This window comes from Centrocercus urophasianus, unplaced genomic scaffold (assembly GCF_019232065.1).
Source record: "Centrocercus urophasianus isolate 14NV4802_14NV808 unplaced genomic scaffold, USGS_Curo_1.0 seq_25, whole genome shotgun sequence".
Lineage (NCBI taxonomy): Eukaryota > Metazoa > Chordata > Aves > Galliformes > Phasianidae > Centrocercus > Centrocercus urophasianus.
The window spans coordinates 4,236,987-4,261,637 of NW_024884811.1; the positions used below are offsets into that span (position 1 = coordinate 4,236,987).

General features: G+C 41.0%; 1 protein-coding gene across 2 annotated transcripts in view; it reads right to left on the minus strand.

The window, feature by feature from the left end:
- Window positions 1-24,651, minus strand: part of AP3B1 (adaptor related protein complex 3 subunit beta 1) — a 159,899-nt gene that overhangs the window by 134,678 nt on the left and 570 nt on the right. The window contains exons 2-3 of one of the 2 annotated variants that reach the window (XM_042825767.1): window positions 8,885-8,986; window positions 3,019-3,094 (exon numbers count right to left, since the gene is read on the minus strand). In XM_042825767.1, the coding sequence (XP_042681701.1) occupies window positions 3,019-3,094; window positions 8,885-8,986 (178 nt within the window). The remainder of the gene's footprint in view (window positions 1-3,018; window positions 3,095-8,884; window positions 8,987-24,651) is intronic. The other variant, XM_042825768.1, reaches the window with a different exon arrangement.

The following is a 24,651-nucleotide window of genomic DNA, read 5'->3' on the forward strand; positions in this document are numbered from 1 at the left end:
AATCAACAATGGTCTGACAAATTCCTTTTTCCTCTAGTAATAAGGACAGAGAATGTCTTTTATCTCTGAAAAACATATAATGCCTGAGAGCTTACTAAATGTAAGCACATAACTGTGAATGCACAAATGTCTCAGTGCCCAGCAAGAACATTATTACAGCTACAGGCCTCATACTAATTACACAAGGTCCCAGTCCTGACCTGTAAAGCTAGTTGTTCCAACTGGCTACATGGGCCAAAGGTTGGTACCAGGCACAGTTTAAACACAAGATAGCAGTAAATACTTTAAATGCATGGAACAGACTGAAAACAGAGCATCTTAACATAAGCAACTCACTGTCGGTCAAGTAATAGCCAACCTCATGAGCTAGACGACTATTTTCGCTTAAAGAAACAGAGCAGTGGTGAAACAACAAAAAAAAAAAACCATCAAAGACACTGGAGGCACCTACTGCCATCTGAGAAAGTAATACTTCTCCAGCTCTGTGTAGTATATAGAACAACGACTGAAGCTAAAAATAGGGAACAGTCTAGAAACTTGAGCATCTTACAAGAGGGAAAATCCAGAATTGTGAGGCTTCCAATTGCCTCACACACATGCTTTCAGTTGTAAAAGTTTCCAAGTGCAGTTAAAGATCTAGCCAGCTTTGTGAACAAGAAGAAAGCAACTTGCAACTCTCTCCAGCTCTCCTGATCACAGTAATAAACAAAAGAAAGATTTTTACTGAGCAAAGCAGAAGAAATTACATAACAGTGCCCTTCAAAGGGCCATGCTTACTAACACATAAATTATGTCTTTATGAGGATCCATGGCTGCAAAGGGAAAAGCTGGAGACAACCAACTTGAGTAAAATCTCCATTGTTAGAGGATACCAAAGAAAGGGAGAAGTCACTAGCTCTAGGATCCAAGGAAAGAACAGTAACACAGGATATAGCCAGCAACTACGCACTTCAGTATGTGCTTAGAGAGGATTAAGCCACATAAAGAGCAAGCAAAATGAAATAAAAAAAAAAAAAAAAAAAAAAGAGCATCTAAAGGAAATTGAAGGACCCGTGAGAGAAAGCAACTGATTCTGATTCCAAAGCAAAAGATTCCAGAATGAAAGCTAACTGGATACTGATCAGATTTCCACAGCACATTCTTCTAATACTTTTCAGAAATAAAAAAACACGTGTTTTCAAATTAAAAAAAAAAAAACAAAAAACAAATGTAAAATGTATTTTTTTTAAATACACTCCAACAAACTCCTGTTGCTTCCTGACTGCTGAATTAAGACAGTTCCTTCAGAAAAACTTCAATTGCAATTTTATATTTTAACATAGAATGGTTTGGTTTGGAAGGGTCCTTTAAGGTCATCTAGTTCCAAACTAGATGGGAAGGGAAGTTCCCCTGCCATAGGCAAGGACATCTCCCTCTAGACCAGGTTGCTCAAAGCCCCATCCAGCCTGGCCTTGACTACTTCCAGGGAGGGGGCATCTACATCTTTGCTGGGCAGCCTGCTTCAGTGTCTCACCACCCTCTCAGTAAATAATTTCTTCCTAGTATCTAATCTAAAATTACCCTCTTCCAGTTTAAAAGTATTTCCCCTCATCCTGTCACTACATGTCCTTTTAAGAAGTCCCTCCCCAGCTTTCCTGTAGACTCCCATCTGGTACTGGAAGGCTGCTATAAGATCCTCCAAGAGCCTTCTTTCCTGAAGAGTACAAGCTCTCTCAACCTGTTCCCATAAGGGAGATGCTCCAGTCCTTGGATTATCTTCATGGCTCTCCTCTGGACCCACTCCAACAACTCCAAGTCTTTCTTGTGGTGGGGGCCCAGAAGTGGACACAGTACTCCAGGTGGAATCTCACAGGAGCGTAGTAGAGGGGCAAATCACCTCCCTCAACCTGCTGGTCACAATTCTCTTTATGTAATCCAGAATACAGTTAGCTTTCTGGGCTGCAAGCACACACTGCCAGCTCATGCTGAGTCTTTCATCAACTGACACTCCCGAATCCTTCTCCTCAGGGCTGCTCTCAATTCATTCTCCACCCAACCAGTATCTGTGCCTGGGATTGCCCCAACCCAGGTGTAGGACCTTGCAGTTGGCCTTGTTGAACTTCATGTGGTTGGCATGGGCCCTCCTCTCAAGCCTGTCCAGGTCCTCCTGGATGGCATCCCTTCCCTCCACGAAGTCAACTGCACCACTCATCTTCCCTCCTTACTGAAAACAATTATTTACAGGCATATTGGCACTGTAGAACAGATATTTTAAAAGTGTGTGACTGTATATATTTTGATAGAAAAGTACAAATTAAAGACTCCACAGCAGCTTTTAAACACCATCCAGATATTCAAATTTCAGCTTTGTGCAGAATCTGTGAGGTTAAAAAAAAATAATTTCTGGGATGCATTAAAAAGAGCACGGCCAGCGGGTCGAGGGAGCTGATCCTCCCCCTCTACTCTGCCCTGGTAAGGCCTCATCTGCAGTACTGCGTCCAGTTCTGGGCTCCCCAGTACAAAAAAGACGTGGATCTCTTGGAAAGAGTCCAGCGGAGGGCCACGAAGATGGTGAAGGGCCTGGAGCATCTCTCCTCTGAGGAAAGGCTGAGTGAACTGGGTCTGTTCAGCCTTGAGAAAAGAAGACTGAGAGGGAATCTGATCCAGGTCTATAAATATCTGAGGTGTGGGGGGCAGAATGGCGAGGACGGACTCTTTTCAGCAGTGTGTGGAGACAGGACAAGGGGAAACGGCCGGAAACTGCAGCATAAAGTTCTGCACAAATGTGCACAAGAACTTCTTTACAGTGAGGTGACGGAGCACTGGAACAGGCTGCCCAGGGAGCTGGTGGAGTCTCCTTCTCTGGAGATGTTCAAGACCTGCCTGGATGCCTACCTGTGCGACCTGCTGTAGGGAACCTGCTTTGGCAGGGGGGTTGGACTCGATGATCTCTGGAGCTCCCTTCCAACCCCTACAATTCTGTGATTCTGTGATAATTCATGTCCAAGAAGAAAAATAAACAAATAAATAATCACATACCCCAACAATCCTTTTCATTGCATCCAGCTTTGCAGAATCTTTACTGCTTTCCAGCATTTGTTTTAGGTCTTCATTTCTAAGACAGAAACACAGAAAAATCTCAATTAGAAATAGTAAAAAAAGAAAAAAAGGGTCAGAATATCAAGTGTATACCCTTGCATCACTTCAGCAGCTTAAGACAAAGTGCTGCTCCCTCTTGCTCGTTTTTAAATTGCATTGTTGACATTCTGGGCTAGAATAACAGTCTTAGTAAAAGAATCTATCCAATTCCAATAAAGCAAGCACACACAACTTTAATGTGCTGTTAGCTGAGCGTTGATGTCTTGAAGCAAAAGCATACTTCATTTTGAATTGACGCTTCTTTTACTCCCCATCAAGCTCCCACACAGCAAGGGCCAGACGCAACAGCCTGAGACTGACTTATATTAAAATACAATATCATCTTCACTCAAATAACTGAGAAACTCATCAGCACACTTTAGGATGGCCTAAATTCCACCAAGAATCCAGCACATAACCTTATTTTCATATTTGCCTTTATGAATTGTGAATTGTCATCCAACCCCTTGAGAAAAAAGCTGCCGACTGATAGTGTATCCACTCTGCATCCCATAAGATTAAAGCAGCTACATGGTCAGACACATATAATGTCCAAATACTTTCTAGAGCCAAAACAAAATTCCAATGTGAAGTTACTAACTTGCAAAGGACATTCTTTCACAGATTCAGCTCCTCGTGAGCAATCCCTAATGCAAACTCTAACTTTGTTTGCCTTTTTGGATGCAAGGGAATCACAGTTTATTAATGTGGATTAATTGTATTTATAGACTCTGAAAATATATGAAAGATTCTTTGATTTCTTGAGTACTGAAATATATAAACCATGTAGTTGCCCAAGAAAAGACACATGCCAAACTCCAAAGAACTCTGAAAATGTTCCAAGCCTACAAACCCTCCATACTGTCCACTGCGAAAGGTTTCATGGAAAGGTTTCCAGAGACAGGACTTCAAAAGTGTATATGAAGATTTAAGTATACTCCAGTTTATCAATCATAATTTCAGATGCAGAGAAAATGGAGGTCTAAGTAAGAAAACAGAATTAGATCATAAATTTTCGTCACATTCCTTCACGAAGTGTTAAATAGGATTTCTCATACTTGCAAGAGACAGTCATTCTAAAGAGACTGCATCTATTCCCTGCTCACTCAAGAGAAATCCACACCATGCTCATGCCTTGGTGAACACAGAAGTTAAAAGGTATAGTCAAAGATAAAAAAATGATAATAATTCTAGTAAACCAAACTAAAAACATATAAAACCTCATTTTTATTTTTAAATTTGCTTCTCTCCTTCCAATTATACTCCCAAACAGCTTTGTTCTATAGTATTCAATACTATTAAGGTCAGCATATAGTTTCCCTTCTTCATCAGTTCAAACACTAACATATAGTGTACTATTTCAAGTTTATTCATTTGTAAAAGTAATTAATGCTAAATTTGTGATGTCTCATATCTTCTTCTAAACCTCTTGGGATCTTCTCCACTAACTGTAACTTTTCTGCATTTTATCTCTCTCTGCATTACACTTCGGTCTTTGATCTCACTTCATGTGTGTCCATGATCAACTCTGTATCATCACAATTCTAGACACTATGCATATATGCACGTATGAATAAATACACACACACACACACACACACACACACGCACTTTTCCCTCAGATGCATAGCCATTTTTTATATAAGAAAGCAGTGTTCTTTTAAGGTCATAGAATTGGTCAGGTTGGAAAAGACCTTAAAGATCATTGAGTCCAATCAGGACCTAACAATACTACCCTAACTGACAACCCTCCGCTAAATCATGTCCCAAGCACCACATCCAAATGGTTTTTAAACACATCCAGGGATGGTGACTCAGCCACCTCCCTGGGGAGCCTATTCCACTGCTTAACAACCCTTTATGTAAAGAAGTGTTTCCTGATATCCAACCTAAACTTACCCTGATGCAACTTGAGGCCATTTCCCCTCATCCTGCCACCTGTCACCAACCCTGCTCTTGCTATAAGAACCTTTCAGATATTAGAAGAGAGCAATAAGGTCTCCCCTCAGCCTCTTCTTCCCCAGACTGAACAGCCCCAATTCCTTCAGTCTCTCCTCATAGGGCACATTCTCCAAGCCTTCACCAGCCTTGTAGCCCTTCCTTGGACCTGCTCCAGCATCTCAATGTCCTTTCTGTACTGAGGTGCCCAAAACTGAACACAGTACTTGAGGTGAGGCCTCACCAGTGCCAAGTACAGGGGCAGGATTACTTCCTAGTCCTGCTCACCACACCACTCCTGATACAAGCCAGGATGCCATTGGCCTTCCTGGCCACCTGGGCACACTGCTGGCTCATATTCAGCCATCAGTCCATCAGTACACCAAGGTCCCTTACCATCAGGCAACTTTTCAGCCACTCCCCTCCAAACCTGTAGGGTTTTGCCTGGGGTTGTTGTGACCAAATGCAGGATCCAACACTTGGTTCTAATAAAACTTTAAACTGCAGTTTACCTTGGCCCATCAGTCCAGTCTATCCAGGCCACTCTGTAGCATCTTACAATCCTCAGGCAGATCCACTCCCTCCCAGCTTGGTGTTATCTGCAAACTTACTGAGGGTGCATTTAATTCCCTCATCACAATCATTAATAAAGATGTCAAATAGGAGTGGCTGCAGTACTGTGCCCTGGTCACCACTCGTGACTGGCCACCAACTGGATTTAATTCCATTGACCACAACTCTCTGGGGCCAGCCATCCAGCCAGTGTTTCACACAGCATAGTGCATGCCCATGCAAACTGGGGGCAGCCAGCTTCTCAATGATGATGTCATGGGGGACAGCCTCAAAAGCTTTACTGAAGTCCAGGCAGACCACATCAATAGTCTTACCTACATCCACTAAGCTGATCACCTTGTCACAGAACAGTGTCAGGTTTGTCAAACATGATCTAGCATTCACAAACCCCTGCTGACTGGGCCTGGTCCCCTGGTTGTCCTCTAATTGGTCCATGATGGCTCTCGAGATTATCCGTTTCATAACATTCCCTGGCACCAAGGTGAGACTGATAGGTCTGTAGCTACCGAGATCACCTTTCTGGTCCTTTCTGACGATGGACATCTCATCTGCCAGTCTCCAATCCACTGGGACATTCCTGGCTAGCCAGGGCAGCCAAAGAATGATGGAGAATGGCTTAGCAACCACATCCACCAACTCCCTCAGCACTCCAGGGTACAGTCCATCCAGTCCCATGGACTTCCGATCATCCAGCTTTTGAAGCAGATCCAAAAAAATTCTTCATGGATTATGTAGGGCCTATTCTGCTCCCCTTCCCTATCTTCCAGCACAAGGGGCTGTGTATCCAGGAAACAACTAGTCTTACCACTAAGACTGAGGCAAAGAAGGCAAAGTACCTGAGCTATACTGATCCTTGGTCACTGTGTTCCAATAAGGGATGGAGATTCTCCCTAGCCCTCTTCTTACTGTTAATGTATTTATAAAAATATTTATTGTTCTCCTTTATCTTAGTGGCCATGTTTAGCTCTAGGTGGGCTTTGGCCTATCTAATTTTCTCCCTGCACAGCTTCACTGCATATTTGTAATCCTCGTAAGTTATTTGCCCCCTCTCCCAAAGACCATAACCTTTGCTTTTGTTCCTGAGTTTCGGCCAAAGATCTCTGTTCAGCCAGGCTAGTCTCCTTCCCGTCAGCTTGTCTTCCATGACTTGTGCATGGTCAACTCCCGCTTCTTCCTTAAAGTATTCCCAGACTTCGCGGGATCCCATGCCCTCCACAACTACCTCCCAGGGGACTCTCTCAACTGTGGTCCAAAAGAGACCCAAGTCGGCCTTACAGAAATCCAAGGTGGCAGTTCTGCTGACTCCTCGCCTCGCTTCAACAAGGACTGAATAAAATCCATCATTTGGTGATCACTTTGCACCAGACGACCACAAGACCTTCTCTGTTAACAAACAGCAGGTCCAGGAGCATGCTTTTTCTTACTGGCTCCCTCGCTATCCGTGTCAGAAGTTATCTCCCACACATTCTAGGAAACGTTGGGACTAATCACTTTCTGCTCTCTTACATTTCCAGCAGATATCTGTACAGTTGAAGTCCTCATGAGAACAAGGAGTAGAGACCCTGACACCTCACCCATCTGTCTGTGAAGTATCTTATCCACCCCTTCATCCTAGTTGGGTGGCCTGCAGCAGACTTCCATGATAATGTCTGTCTTACAGACCTCCTTGATTCTAACCCTGAAGCTCCCAGCCCTATAATCACCATCATTAATTTTTAGATATTCATGTTTTTTCTTAACACAGAGGGCCATACCACTGCTTTTCCTGCCTTGGTAGCCATCAATCACAGCACTCCAGCTGTGAATCGTTCCACCACATTTCCATGATGGCAATTATATCAGTTTTCCAACTGCACAAAGGCATCCAGCTCTTCCTGTTCATTACCCATGTTGCGTGCATTAGTGTAAATGCACCTCAGCTAGGCCATCTTTAGGGTGGAAGAAGTCCTAATACCCTCTTGACCATACTCAGGTGTTTCCATAGTAACCGATCTCACACCAACCCTTGTGCTCTTCCTACAAAATAGTGTGTTATCCTTCTCCTTCACCAAGACACAAGACTGAGACTTTGCTAGCACTTTCTCTCCTACGAGCAGAGACATGTTACCTTCAGACTCCTTTCTAGTGAACCCAGTTTCATCCCCACTCCCATTCATACGGGAGTTTAAAGCTCTGTCAATGAAACCTGCCAATTCCCATCATAAAACCCCTTCCTATCCCTAAAATATTTTACTTTTTTTCTTAAAGTCTCTATAGTATTTGTAATTAACTTTTCAGAAAGTCTAACTTGATTAACTTCTGATAATTTTCTGTATTCCTCGTCTTGGCCAGAGATAGCTTTCTTTGCTCCCCTTTCCTGTGCACTTAATTCTCTACCAGTCAAATTGAGAAAGTTGCTTCTAGTCCTGCGCTACCGCTTCCAGCTTCCTTCTCCCATCTCACACAATTATGCAAAAATTGAGATCAAGATACCAGCAAAGGGTATAACACAGAATAATATAACTGAATTGTGATTTAGTTGCAGTGTTTAGTGCTTTTCACATAATTGGTAGGAGGATGTTTCAGTTTTTTGGCATAACCAACAACAACAACAAAAAATTAAGATCTGACCAAATAATCAAAAAATGTTGAATGAATGAGACTTCAGAGAAAGCATGTAAAAATTCAAGCTTAGGTCTATATTTATCTAGCTAAAATACTATCCAAAAAGTTGACTTAGGAAATAGGAATATGTAATCAAAATTTCCAAAGAAAAAGTAGGAAATATACAAACAAGACTGCACTTTGAAAACCAAGTAGCAGAAATGAAGTTACACAGCATAAACACCAGGTGACAACTCATTGACAGAATTTGGGAATGATAGAAACAACCAAGTATATAATAATGCTGTTGTGAATAAAGACTAAAAGGTGAAATTCAGAAAAAAGGAGAAATGTAATTAATGATGAAATGCATTTTTAATTGCTTACAGAAAATATTCTATTGTATCACCAATAAAAACATTTTGAAGAGTTAATAGGAAAGATATACCTCAGAGACATTGAAAAAAATATTTGCTTTTCTAAGAGAAAAAGCAGCATAGGGGAAAAAAAACTCAAGAAAAATAGAATGATAAGTTGTTGGTTAATCCATTTGGAAGTTAATTTCTAGAGTAACTGATGATTTTTTTAAAATTTCTTAAAAAAAAAAAAACAAAAAAAAACTACTTTTCTAGCACAAACAGTAATCCAGGATTAGTAGGCATTAGATACTTACAGAGCAAAACACTGTTCCATGTCTTCATAAGGATCATTAGCAGCAAGCCTTTTTTCCTCAACACTTACATATGGTTTCAGCGTAACTTCAAAGTTTCCCACTCTAAAAGCAGATTTAATAGTGCATGAAACCTCCACTATTTTATCCAGCACTGTAGAATTTTGCTCCATTCTTTAAAGTATAGTATTCAAAAAGAGAAAAAAAAAAAAAAGAAGCAGCCAATTGCACTCAGCTAAGCTTGCCTGCAGAAACTAAAGACTACTGAAAAAAAAAAATAAAAAATCTTACAGTCTTATTATGTAACAGGATACTCACTCCCTTGCTGTTTTAACTTCTAGAAACAAATATCCTATGTAGATTTCAAAGGTCATTTCCGTCCAAAAGCAGCTCTTATCAAAAGCCTCTAACAATGTTTAAAGACAAATGTATTTCAGTCTTTTATAGTATGTTGTGTAGAATATCAATATTTCCATCTTCTGAACACTAAGAAGATTTAAGGGAATTTCAATTCTTAAGTAAAATCCCTCAGAAAAAGCAAGCAAGAAAAAAAATCACAACAAAACAAACATAATCCTCATAATGCTGTTTCTACGCTCATTAGTTACTCTGAAGAGACAGTTCTACAGTGCACACACTAGACAAATAATGCCTTAATCACTTACATAAACGTGCCAGGAGCTTAGGAAAGTGCAAAGCAACCATTCAGCTGCTTCACTACTTTTGCCTCTCCTTGCTAGAAGTTGGAGGGTGACTGTAGTCTACAGTCACTACACACCGCAGGCAACTGAACTTTATTACTTCAGCATCCAAAACTAGATTTAAAGAAGCCAAATGAGATAGTTTATGGATAATACCGAGCTATATTAAGCAGGACAGCATTCATCCCAACAAAAATAGGTACAAAGAAAGAAACTTTCAGAGTAAAGACATAATCTCTAAGTTCATTTTCCTTCCCAACACTAGGAAGCAGTGAAATGACCTTTCCCTCCCCTCTGCTTTTCTCTCCTCCTCTCAGGGAGCAGACAAAAACAAGAATCCCATAAGTCTGACAACCACCATATCTAAGAAAGCATAGACGTTTTCCCTCATCTGTAGTCTTACATCTTAAACTCTGTATAATACATCTCCTACTGTCCTAATAAGTTGCATGGTTTTGAGAGCATCCGTGTGCGACTTTAATCAGAAACAGACACATAGAACATAAACAGGCTATGAAACACAACATTTATAGTATATGAACAGCCTATGAAATACAACCTTTATAGCACCTAACAAAAAAGGTATAGTTTTCTTCTTACTGCTTTGTTATATTAATACTTATTATTATTTAATCAACTACCTTTGTAACTATCACCGCAAAGTTCTACTCTTCAGTACAATAATTTGGCTGGAGATTCAGAGTGACCACATTAAGCAGAAAAGGATTTCTATTTTTTATCTGATGCTTTCAAGTTTTCTGACTGTAGCCTGTAAGATAGATAACCTGTCTTTCCGACTTCGAAGTGCGCTCTCTTTTTATGTCTTTGCAATATTTTTGCCATAACAGAGATATAGCCAAGATATATTAATGACAGGTCTACAGGTTAGGACTTATTTTCTAGATGCTACTTGGAGAAAGGTACCAAGAAAACGACTGCCATTTACATTTTTCCAGTTCTCATTCTCTTTCATGAGCCTTCTGCATATAAAATAATCACAGGGAGAAAAAAAAATGACTACTCCCACATCCGAAAATAAAAGCCAATAAGCCCTGAGCTTGACATTCAAGAGAACATGGTGATAAAATATTTTAACTACCTGGATCTTAAGACAGCGCTGAGCAACTGAGCAGGATGTGAGACTCAGCTGTAAAAGAACCTGACCATTATTCTCCATTCCTATTACAGCACCTAAAGAACAACTCAGTGTATGCCATATTCCTCACTCTTGCTAATGCTCATGTGGTGACAAAAACTGGCCTCTTGCCTAAGTTGAAACATGGATTTCAGATTCTGCTGAGCAACATCACCCAACTTTACCATAACAACAACAACAACAAAAAAGCAACCCACAACAAAAAGGGTAGGAATATCTCTGCATCGCTGGTGTAAACCAGCTATGCCAATGATAAATCTGGACCTCTCCCTTCACTTCTCATAAAGGAACCATCAGAAAGTGCTAGGAGCAATAACTATTTAATCTTCAATAAAATGCTAAATCATGGTCTCTAGAAAATAATTTGCAACTTCACCTAATTATCCCCAACAACTGCTATTAAGAGAACACTTAATCCACACCGTTCACAGATATTTATTATATTTCCTACTCTCAAACAGCAATACCATAATGTAAAACCTATAAATTATTATTCACTACATTTCTAACATACCTTGGTACTGTAATAAGTACCTCAGTAATTATAAGACTTTCATATAATGCAGAAGTTTCATAAATACCAGAACTGCAACTGAAGTCCAAATAGCAATGAAACAATGACTCAATCACTAAGATTTATTTTAACTGCAGCTTAACAAAGTGTTCCAAGAAAAAGTCGAAAATCATACGAATGTTACCAGGTTTGAAGCACAAAATGCACACTGACAGAGCAAGCTTTCTTGCCTTGGCACTTCTACATTAATTAAGTCCTATCTTTGAGGAAGGAAAGGACCTCAAGAGATCATCAAGTCCAAATCCCCTGCTAAAGCATAAGCGTCCAGGGGTGGGGTCTTGATATCTCTGTAGAAGTAATCTCCAGAATCCCTCTGGGCAACTTGTTGCAGCGCTCTCAACTTTTTGCATGCTAGTATGACACCTCCTGTACTCAAGTTTTAGGGCATCCCTCCTTGTTCTACCATTAAACACCATCAAGAAGAGCCTGGCCTCATCCATTTGCCTCCCACCTCCATGTGGACATTTATAAACATTAATCAGAACACCCTTCAGTCTTCTTTTCCCCAGGCTGAACAGATCCAGGTTACTCAGCCCAAAGGACATGCTCCAGGTCCTTGGTCATCTTTGTTGCTCTCAGATGGACTTCTCCTAGGAGATCCCCAGCTTTTCTGAACAGGGGATCCCAGAACTGGACACAGTATTCTAAATGCGGCCTCACCATGGCAGAGTAGAGGGGATAGATCACCTCCCTCAACCTGCTGGTCACTCTTTTTAATGCACCTGTCTGAGCCCTTCTTTCTTCACTCAAAGCTCACTTTCTGAGGCATTTTTTGCAAGACTCTAACTTACAATAGGGCGTGAGTGGTGGATGTTACCATGTGACAATCAACATCACTGCGTGCACAATTTTACATTTGAAAGCATTTATTTGAAGATGGTTGCCTTCAAAAGAGAGTGTCTAGGAGTGTTACTGGCAGAAAACCTGGTCCATGACCAAGTAACTCCAGCTTCACACAGGAATCTGGGGGACGATCGCCTGTCTTCCCCTCCCCATCTTAGTGACTAGGATTTCTAATAAACTGGTCTGGCAAACAACTGACCTGTTGTGTTTTAATCTTGCTTCCAAGATACAATATATCTTGTTAAGCTGCAGTTAAAATAAATCTTAGTGGTTGAGTCATTGTTTCATTGCTATTTGGACTTCAGTTGCAGTTCTGGTATTTATGAAACCTCTGCATTATATGAAAGTCTTATAATTACTGAGGTACTTATTACAGTACCAAGGTATGTTAGAAATGTAGTGAATAATAATTTATAGGTTTTACATTATGGTATTGCTGTTTGAGAGTAGGAAATATAATAAATATCTGTGAACGGTGTGGATTAAGTGTTCTCTTAACAGCAGTTGTTGGGGATAATTAGGTGAAGTTGCAAATTATTTTCTAGAGACCATGATTGTATACACACATTAAAAAAAAAAAAAGAACCTTCTCTCCCTCCCATAACTGGATCAAGACAACACCTCAGGATACCACTGGCTTTTTTGGCCACAAGGGCACATTGCTGGTTCATGGCCAACCTGTTGTCCACTAGAACACCCAGGTCCTTCCCTGCAGTGCTCCTCTCCAGCAAGTCATCCCCTAAGCTGAATACTGATGCATGTGGTTATTCCTCTGTAGGTGCAAGAGGGGAGGGATTGCCACACACTGCTCTGTGTAACCACACCTCCAGCACTGGATACAGTTTGCTTGCCACAATATAAGAAGGACAGAATGTCCAAAGCAGGGCTACAAAGATGATAAAGGGTCTGGAGGGTAACATGAATGAGAAGCAGCTGAAGTCTCTTGGATTGTTCGGCCCAGAGCAGAGAAGGCTGAGGAGAAGCCTGTTCTCTCTGGTGACAGTAACAGGAGCTGAGGGAATGGCATGGAGATGGATCAGGGGGGGTCTGGGGGTATTAGGAAATGGTTCTGCTCCAGTCGGTGGTAGACACGGAACAGACTGCCCAAGGCAGTGGGCACTGCCCTGAACTGCTGGAGTTCAAGAAACACCTTAACACTCTCTATGTCCCTTCCCTTCATAAAAATCAGGGTTCCCTCCCCCACTCTCCCCCCTTTCAGTCTACAGGCACTGTAAAATCTTTAAAATAAATTTGTTTACTCTAGTCTAGAGTTCATGCAATTGCCTGAACAAGCCTGTATACAACACTGACAAGAGAACCACAAATTGATTTCAAAGCCATACAACATGGAAAAATGAAGTGAATACATGCTATGATTTGAGTTTATTCTGCTGATGATTTGAGTTCTTTTTTCAGCAGGAAATTAAGAAATCTCTGTTTCACTGTGAGCATTTCATTCTATTGCACAAACTGTTCGAATGACATCTTGTGGTGCAATTCAGTATTGCCACCCTTTCTCATTATAACATACTTTTAGTTCATAATCTTACCTTAGAATTCAACTATTATTTTAAGGGAGACAAGTCAATTATACTGCGATTTAAAGAGAAATGATGAGATGAGAAATCACCTACTTCCTTTTCAGCCTCACCTAACTTTCTTTTCAATCTGAAAAAGAAATACAAAATTCACATTCTGAGTAGCATATTTTTAAAATGTAGCCTACAGAGATGCAAGGAAAAACACTATCATGTATGTCTGAGTGTCACAGAGAAGAACAAGGCAGGTTACAGTTAGCTGACCAAGATAATTAACTCCTTAAATGACTATTTTGCCAGTAGCTTCTCAAAACACACGTCATTACATAGTGTAGGTAGTCTCATCCTTAGTAAGCAAAAATATAGAAATACATGAAATTAATACATGTTTCCTAGTCATTGCTGACAAGTTACGCTGCTACTTGACCTATGCTTGAGCAAATCAGTGCAGGAACATCCAGAAGATGCTGCTACTGCCAACTTCAGCGAACAACCTACACTTCAAAAGCTCTAACCAGACAGCAATACGACATAGTAGTTTGAAAGACCTTCTGGAGAGGACTGTGATTTAATTGGAGATCATCTAATGCCTCTGAAATTGTTGGAGACCCTACTTCCCCACTGGAAAGAAAGATTATTTTTTGTCATCCCTTCAAACAATCATGCAAGACCACTGCTTATCACTTATTCTGATAGCACCAACACCTTCCAAGCTACAGCAGTGTTTCTGCAAGCGAAAAATCTTTTTTGGCAACAGAGACCAGCTTCCTAAAGTCTGAAGAAGTGGCACCTGAACTATCACCGCCATCTCCGTAACTGTGTCCATTTTTAGCCTGCCTTGGAGCAGGCCAGAGTTCAGAATTCATAGACACACTTAAAGACATTAATAGATGTGAGAAGAGTTAGGAGAGTAAGAAATTAATATTTCCAGCATTCCTGAAAACGCTAATGCTTCCTGTAGATACCTGTAAAAAAAATGGTGTTGTCACTGACAGAATCTACAACAGTGTCAGTATATTCACGGATATATGCCAAATTTTAGACATACTGCTTAAGAGCATTATAATGTACTGCTCTTCATTTTCTACCAGAACACCAGAAATATTTAACGAAGGAATTCTAATTTTCTCAAGAAAACTACTATGAGCAAGATGGAACATAGGCTAGGATAATATTGAGAAAAGCAGAACTTTTTTTTGCAAGTGTCAGCCTTGTAACAATGCTTACTGAAAAACATTTTTAATGTCATTCACCATGCAGATCATACTGTCTACAGCAAATATGTTACATAAGTACAGTAAATATTTAGAAACCACAGTGAAGACCTTAAACTCTTGTTTCTGGAAAACAAACAAACACACCAATAGCAAAAACCTAGGGCTTGAAAAATATAAAAATCAGTCACTACATTATAGAAAAATCACAGTAAATCAACAGTTCATTGCTTACATTCTCATATGTGCCAAGAGCACGGACATAAGAACATACCCACTGTGTGTCACTTTCCAACAGATCCTATCCATTTCAACTGGGGAAGTGCTCTGCAACACTGCTTCTGTTCATACTCTGCATTTTGTTCCTATTGTTGTACTGACCATTGGGATCAGATTTTATCTTCTAGAGTTGCCTTTTTACCCAAACCATGCCTCTTCACTGGCTTGTGCACCCTGCTGAGGTTGGCATATCACCATATCAGTGGGCACAGTGCCATTGTAACAGATGGGAAAAGAGAATGGACATGCCAATGAGCTACTGTATGCATCGAGTTCGATTATTAGGCCTGGACTCTTCTCCAAGAATTTCATAAACAGAAGTCTATACAAGCTTTCCATGACTGGTTGAACAGGATATGCTAAGGTAAACCTAGATTAGCTGAAGACTCCAAGAACATCTCTGGCAGCTGTTGAAAGCAAGTTTTTAGCTTTGATGAATTTGGAAGAGTCTTGTGCACAGGGAACTGGGGAATTAGTACCTTAATAAAATCACCACCTTAGATCAACTCTCTCCAAAACAAGCTTGCATATCGCAGCAGAAAAAAGGGGTTTTACAGCCCTGCTGAGTTTCCCAATGAGTAGTTCAAGCAAATGCTTAATACAGATCCGCAGGAAAAAAATTCTAATAAATTACACTTGTATTTTGTTTGGCAGGAGTATAGCTTAAAGATACAAATCAGTTAAGCTCAAAATGATTATTACAAATTTTGCCATCTGTTTCAATACTATACTTCTGAGTACCTGCTGATGTTCCTCATTGGGTTTACTCGTAATTTTTTTACATTGGATTCAGATAAAGCAACAGCTAGCTACATTGTTGAATTCACATTGTCTCAAAGAACCTAACATTAGTGTACTTTTTTATTACAAAGCAATTAATGTACACGAAAATCTTCTATGCACGTGGAATTAACAGGGGTAGGCAATAGTTGCATCAGTGTAGCATATGCAACCAACATGGATTCTGCAAACTAATTCTCTGTTTTTTTCTTTAAAATCAGGAAGTGGTTAGACTTTTTATCATTTTACATGCAGCAACATTACATACTGTAAGGATAAAAATATCCCATTAACTGTGGCAATCTACATCAAACTACACTGCACGACTGCACACAGTGAATATTGTCTTCCTGGACTTCGGTAAGGCCTTTGATGCTGCCCCCCATAAGATCCTCATAGTAAAACTGCTGAGGTATGGGCTGGGTGAAGAAACAGTAAGGTAGATCCGAAACTGGCTGAATGGCTGGATGTGGAGGGTAGTGATTAGTTGTGTAAAGCATAGTTAGTTGTACCTACAGAGTCAATACTGGGTCCTGATTAACATCTTCATTAACAATCTGAACAGTGCGGCAGAGGGCAGTCTCAGTGAATTCAAGGATGCAGGAAACTGGGGGTAGCAGCTGATGCATATGTGCCACACAAACAGAAGGAAAGATGCTCTGCAGGTAAGGACCTCGAGTTTTGGTGGGCACCAAGTTGAATATGAGTCAGCAGCATGTCCTTGCTGCTAAAAAGGCTGACAGTATTCTTGTCTGTGTTAGGCAAAACATTACCAGCAGGTCAAGTAAAGCAATCCTTCACACAAGCATAGAATCACAAAGTGGCTTGGCTTGAAGGGTTCTTAAAACACCCAGTTCCAACACTATCACGGGCAGGTTACCAACCACCACATCAGACTAGTCAGGGCCTCATCCAACCTGGTCTTGAACACCTTTGAGATGGGCACCCACAGCTTCTCTGGGCAGCTAGAGTGCGCCAGTGTCTCACCAACCTGAATAAAAAAGATTCCCAATATACAATCCAAATATACCCTCTTTCATGAGAAAAGGGAATGGCTTTAAACTATTGCTATCTACCCATGGAAAAGGTTTTTAAGCTTTTACATACTAGAAGGCCGCAATGAGGTCTTTCAGAGTCTTCTCTTCTCCGAAATAAACAAGCCCAACTCCTTCAAACTTCCTTCACGCAAGAGATGCTTCAGTCCTCTGATCATCTTTGTGGTCTCCTCTAGACTCAACCCAATAAGATCTATGTCTTTCTTGTGCTGGAGGCCCGAGGCCTGGTCACAGTATTGAAGGTGGGGCCACTCAACGGCAGGACAGAGGAGGACAGTCACCTTCCTCTCCTTGCTGACCACCTCTCTTTGGATGTAGTCCAGAAGACAGCTGGCCTTCCGTGCTGCAAATGCACACTGCTGGTTCATGTCAAGCTTTTCATCTGCCAAAAATCTCTAACTCTGTCTAGATAGGTCTGCTCACAAGGATTTCTCCCAGTCTATACAACTACCTGGTGTTGACACAATCAACTGCAACACTTTTGAGCCTCATTTAGTTCACATGGGCCCCCTTTTCAAGCTCGTCCATGTCCCTCTGAATGGCATCCCTCCCTTCTAGCATATTATCAGATTCATAGCACTGAGCCTTCAGTGGACAATGCTCTCAGTTATATGCCTGGGTTTTTGTGTGCTCCTATATGGAACCTGGAGTTTGACTCAGTGATCCCCATGGGTTCCTTCCAACACAGGATGTTCCACGATTCTAACTGCAGCACTCACTTGGTATAGTTTCCAAACTTGCTGAGGATGTACTTGATCCCATCATCTAGGTTATTGATAAATATATTAAAAAGTGTCAGATTCAGGATGGACCTCTAAGGGACACCATTCACCCATTTTTTGCCCACTCAGCATTAATACAGCCACACCTAAAGCACTAGGTCTCCCACTCCGAGAGAGAGAGACATGGACACACTGGACAGAGTACAAATGGAGGGTCACGAAAATGATATAGGGAATAGAATATTTTTCCCATGAGGTCATACAGAGAGAGCTGGTGCTATTCAGCCCGGAGGAAGCTCAGGAAGGATCTCTTCCTCTTCTATGCCTATGAATACCTGAATGGAAGGCACAAAGAAGATGAAAACAGGCTCTTTCAAGTGGTGCTCAGTACAGGATGAGAGGCAAACTAGAATGCAGGAGGCTCCCTCTGAATAGTAGGCAGCACTTCTGTGCTGTGCAGATGATGGAGCACCTGCACAGGTCACCCAGTTGTAGGGTCTCCTCAGAAATCTTCAAAAGCCACCTGGGTGTCACCTTGTGCACCCTGCTCTGGGAGTCTCTGCTTGTAGCAGAAGTTGGACCAGATGATTCCCAAAGGTCCCTTCCATCTTTTCACCATTCTGTGAAACTATCCATGCTACAGAGATAATTTTGACAGTCTTCTACCTAAACAGTTCCTACTCCATCAACTCTACCAATCTAGACAACGGAGGAGAAGTCTATGGTCCACAGGTCCATACAGTCTATGACTTTCTTGACCTCTCAGCTCTTAAAATTTTCCCCTGAATACTCCTGTTTACAGTGTATGTGCCATCTCCATTATTCTGGTAATCAACAACCTGATGCATTTTCTTCTTCTTCAGAATTTTGGGGAATATAAATTTATGTACATTTGGAACAGGTAGAGAGATCTGTGCCTTGGATATAATCAATTCACAGGTAAATACAAGACTACCTACCAGGGCATATGAATATGACCCTACAATGTAATCACACAAGGTGTGTAAAGGAATACCATACATAGAATCATATGTCAGCTCATGTGATGAATGTGGGGGAAGGAAAGTTGAAGAAGCATAGCCACCTCCAGTCATGCAATGGGTCCATTTCATGTAGATTAGACTGACTCATCTCAGGTACAGAAAATGTTCTAATAATTCAACTACTGAGATATTTAAAAGATGAGCACAATGGCAAATGTGCCATCCTCTGAATGCCACATCTATTTCTTATTTCATAAAATCACAGAATGGCTTGGGTTGGAAAGGACATTATAGACCACCTTGTTTCAACACCAGACACTTAATCAGACACCAGACCAGGCTGCCCAGGGCCCCACACAGCTTGGCCTTGAACACCTCCAGGTACGTGGCATTTATTTGAAATTATTTAATTATCAAAAGTTCAATCTTGTGTTCTTTCAACTTTTTTTTTTTTTTAAGTAATAAATATCTGCCAATGGCAAATTATATTTGTCTTTTCAGCCAGGATTCAATAATCTGAATAAAAGCCAGCCCTAACCTCATCTTTGTTGTGAAACTTCTTATTTAAGAACAGTTCCACTTCAGACAAAACTAGCAAGTAGGAGAACAGTTCCTAATGCATATACTATACTTAATGATAATTATTACAAAAGGGTTTAGAAAATTTCCATCTTTTCTCACTTTGTTATCCTGAATATTTACATGGTTACCTGACTAAAGTAGATCTATATTTTATTTTGACAATCTCAGATTTTTTTAATTGCACTGGACATATACAATGCATTAAATAGCAAGAAATGTGATATTTGCACATTCAATCTGTAGCCACTTCTTTGTGGCATACTATTGTCTGTTTCAAAGATCATCCTCATTGATCTTCTCACAATTCCACTTATTCCAATGCAAGATTACATGACAGAAGTTCAAGACCCTGGAGCATTTTCAATACTGAAAACACGTCTCAATCAAACCACAATACTGACATGTTGAGAAAATACCATGCTCATTAAATAAAGACTCTATTTGGAATTGAAAATTTGTGAATGAATCATAGAATTGATAAAGCTAAAAAAGGAAGCTTTAGCAGGAGAGAAAGAAACATGGGCTCTTCACGCTACCCAGAACTTAAAACGTTCAGGTAGGAAGTACTTCAGCTGTGTATTTTTACTGAATAAGTTTTAAAAAGTTACTATTAGTTTATATGAGGCTGATCTTAGGTATCAGACTTGCAGCAGGCAAGTGTGCATCTCTGGATCAACAGACAAGTGATGTTCTAGGACATACATTATGTGCCTGTCCCTGTGCTGAGGGTGTATGGGAACTGTTGGATCATGGCCTGAACCTCTGATTGACCACCTGAGGCAAGCACTGGGTCAGCCTGTGCTGGGGAGCACAGGTGAATGCAGTTCACCTGTGTGATCAGAAGGGGTGGAGCCTGACTCCACCTCTCCTAGATCCCATTTAAGGGCTGAATGCCACTGAGGAAGGATCTCTCTCTGGAGATCACTTCTTGTGAGCACTTTTCATTTATCTCTGATTATCTTTTCCAATGTGATAATCTTACTAGCATAACTTCTCTGTATACTTATTGATCATCCAATACTTTACTGCATCTGTATACTTACTGATCTTAAACTTGGCAAGCCAAGCATGCCAAATAGACTAGAAAATATATAATGTCTTTTCTTTGGAATACCTATAGAGTGGGTCAGGGAGGAGAACATTACCCTCCAAGATAAAATGATCCCTGTACAGATTGCAGGATTTCTGGGTTTCCCTTATTATGCGTTGGCAACCATAATTGAAAAATGGGGTCCCCAGCAAATTATGGGGAATATTTCCCCATTCTGCATGGCGGCAGATTTTCAAGGCCTAGATAAAGACATATAAACTCCAAAAGAATGGCATTTAGTTGCCTCTACAATGGCATGGCCACTGTTGAATGCTTTAAACCAAGCTGAAATGAGAGCCAATACTTTAGAAAGTGAAAACCAGCTATTGAAAGATCATACTGAAAAATTAGAACAGCAACTTAGTATACTAAACGGAAAAAAAAACAACTTTGCATCTTCCAATAGGCCAGGTGTGTATTTCAATTATAACGACCACATTTCTGAAACAACGGACCTGGCTCTTGAGCAGGCAAATAAAAATCCTAAATCAGATCTAGAGGCTCCCCCTGTGACGGATTCCCTAGAGCTCCATCCTATTATAACCCAAAAAAACAAAGAAAATACAAGATAGACCAGCAGGGGTGCCCCCTTATCAGTGGCTGTCTGCCCAGACACATTTACATGTAGCAGCTAGGCCGTACATGCCAACAGAATTAATGGATGTGGTACAACAATTCTGGCAGGAACCAAAAGAAAGTGTACCAACTTGGTTACTAAGACTACGGGATTCAGGGGCAGAAGGCATCATGGTTCATGGGCCGGAAATATCTAAACTGGCCACCATGACGATGCACCCTGCTCTTAGGCAAAGATTATATGCAGGCATCCACTGTACTAATGAAAACCAATTGGCTAATGGCAACTAATGGTACGGCCAAACAAATGAGATATGCCATTAAATACATGGAGGACCTTCAAAATTACATTAGCGAACTGGGCATAAGGGAGGGAATATATGAAGACTCATTCGAAAGTCCAGATATGGTAAGATTTTCGGCAGATATGAGATACTTGATCTTACAACAGACCCCTTACCATCTATATGGGACCCTAGCTTCTACACTGAACCCCCTAGTGGCCTCAGAGTCTGTGGTCCAACAGGCTGCCCAATTAGTGGCAGACATGGGGAAGACACAGCACTTGTGGACCAGGCTCAATATTTGAGCAGTACAGGAAGGTACTCCCAGTAATTAAAATTAAGAAGCTAGTTCTACGAAATCCTCAACTGGGGCCTGTAAAGGTTTCCAGGAAGCAAATGTTTAACGACCTTATCCGGGCTGGGGTCCAATTCGCAAAAATTGAACTGCCAGCCCAATCACATCCTCCTTCAGCTTTGGAGACAGCAGAAGGATGATCAGAAATTTCAAAATTACCCTAAAAAAAAAAAAAAACGAGGGTAAGAGTTATAGATAGAGCACCAACATCAACATGGAACCTAGAGGATTTCACAATTCCTAATTAGAAAAAAGAAGCCCCCTCAGGTGTCTCAGGCAATCAGAAACAAAAAATTTGACAATAGCACAGCTGATGGTGTGACAAGCAATGTTAGTCCCCTTAGGGGCTCCAGAAGGGATCAGAGGTACTACATGGAATTGACGATTTTCTGGTCTCAAAAGAATACTCAAAGAGTTATGGCACTATAGATACAGGGGCAGAAACATCAATAATCCATGGAGATCCAACTAGATTTAATGGTAATAGAGTAATGATTGGAGGTTTTGGGAGACAGACCATTCTAGTCACCCAGACCTGTTGGAAATTGGGGGTTGGGTGTCTCCCACCCTGGGAGTATAACGTATCTATTGCCCCAGTCCAAGAATACATCCTGGGCATAGATATTTTTATGGGGTGTGGCTCTCCAAATGACTGTGGAAGAGTTCAGACTCCAACAAAGGTATTAGTGTCCAGGCAGTGCAGGCAACATTGAGAGGCCATGTGAAGCATAAGCCCATTTGCCTGCGAAAACTGCGCCGGATTACTAATATAAGACAATATAGATTCCCAGGTAGTAAGATGAAATATCAAGAACAGTGCAGGAATTAGAAAAAGCAAGCATTTTACGACCTCCACATAGCCTGTATAACTCCCCTATATGGCCAGTGTAGAAGTGAGATGGAACATGGAGAATGACGGTGAACTACAGAGAGTTAAAGAAGGCCATGCCACTTATTCATGCGGCCATACCCAATATTGCCTCCGTAATGGATATATTGAGTAGAGAGATAAAAACTTACCACTGTGTCCTAGATTTGGCAAATGCATTCTTCAGTATTCCAATTGCTAAAGAATCGCACGATCAGTTTGCATTTACATGGGGAGGCAAGCAGTGGACTTTCAGGTCCTGCCATAGGAGTACGTGCATTCGCCAACGCGCTGTCATAATTTAGTGACCTGGCTGATTGGAGGAAACCTGATAATGTTATTTTGTATCATTATACTGATGATCTCCTGTTGATATCCGATTCATTGTAGGCGATAGGACAAGCAGCAGATTTGTTAACTACCTATCCGCAGAAAAGAGGATGGGCTATAAATCCTCAAAAAGTACATGGTCTGGGCCTGTCAGTAAAATTCCTGGTGGTAGTTTGGTCAGGAAAGACCAAAGTACTAGTTAGTGCTGTAATAGATAAGGTTCAGGCACTCCCAGTCCTTACAACACCAAAGCAGCTGCAGGAATTTTTAGGTATACTGGGGTACTGGTGCTCCTTTATATTTCATTTAGCGCAGCTACTGAGGCCATTGTACAGACCTACGAAAAAGGGACAGCTATGGGACTGGGGGAGAATGGAACAGGATGCTTTCCAAGAGGTGAAACTGGCAGTTAAGCTGTGGCATTGGGCATATTCAATCCTACCCTCCCAGCCAAACTGGACGTTCATCTGAGCTACAAGCACTGTTCTGAGATCTCCATTTCAGCTCCAGATTCTGGATATTTTTTTGCTCTGATTATGGAATATGGGGAATTTGTTGAATAAATTACTACTTTTTTTTTTTTTTTTTTCCCCCAAATGGCACAATGCAGACAGCCTGTTTCTCTAACAGCAATCTGCACTTGCAGCCCAGTAGTAGAATGTTGGCTTTTTCACACTTTGCAAGTTTCATAATCTCTCCTGCAGTGTTCACTCCTCACGCCTCCAGTGCAGATTAAGAGTTTACCACACAGGCTCAAAATCAAGGATAACTTCTACTTTCAGCAAGGACTTGTTTGTCAGCTACAAAAACCAAGAAACAAAAACCTACTTTCTTCCCAAGCCTCTTCTTCAGGGATCTCCTCTCCCATCCTTTACCTACAGAAGCAAGCCTGAAACAATAATTAATAAGCTACACAAATCACAACCTCCTGAGCTACTCTGGCTCTTTCATATTCATAGAAAGCCACACACATATATACTAAGCCTCGAGATGCCAGAGCTGAATCTCCCTAACCACTGGGCAGCTTCTGCTAAAATTACTTTGTTTTTTTTTCCAGCTAGAAAAACACTATATTTAACCTGCAAAAGAGTGTGAAATCTAGGATGAAGTGTGTTTATACATAGAATTGTGGCCATGAACAATGACCAGGGCTATTATCCTCTGCAGAACAGAGGAATGAAAACAATGATTAAAAAAATAATGCATAAAAGTGTTTCTACAGAAAGGGACAAAAAGAGAAGGGTGCAAACAACATGAATCAGACACAGTGCACAGGTAAGAGGGGCATCCATGGCAGATCACTTAAGCAGAACAAACATTGGGCCAACAGGGAAGACGAGTGCAGCTGTGCAGCAAAGTGATGAGGCCTACCAACAGCTGACCCAAGGAGCGACGCATCAGCCACAGGAGCTTTGCCTTGCCATTTACTTAACTGTGGCATAAAAAACGCATCAGCCAAGGTTTCTAAGCACAGATGCTCTCTTTGTGCAGAACAATCAAAGTGAAGAGCTGATGATTGATTTCCTAATGTGCACGAGGCTTCAGTTTATGGTCCTTTCTACTTGTTGCTCTAGGCATAGATTTCCAATGTGTTGTAAGGTATCATTCCCACCCGGCAAACCACTTGATCCCACTGCATGCCCTGTCTGTCCCTCCAACTCACTTCTCTTTCAAGGAGCGAAAGGCTTTCCACCCTTATTTCCTCATTTTAATTTCTGACAGACTGCCTGGCTGCTGGCTCCCTCCCACCTTAAGGCAGACCTCTGCACTTCCAGCTTCCACAATACTTCCAATGCCTTTTTTAAAAGAACAAAAAAAAAAAAAAAAAAAAAAAAAAAAA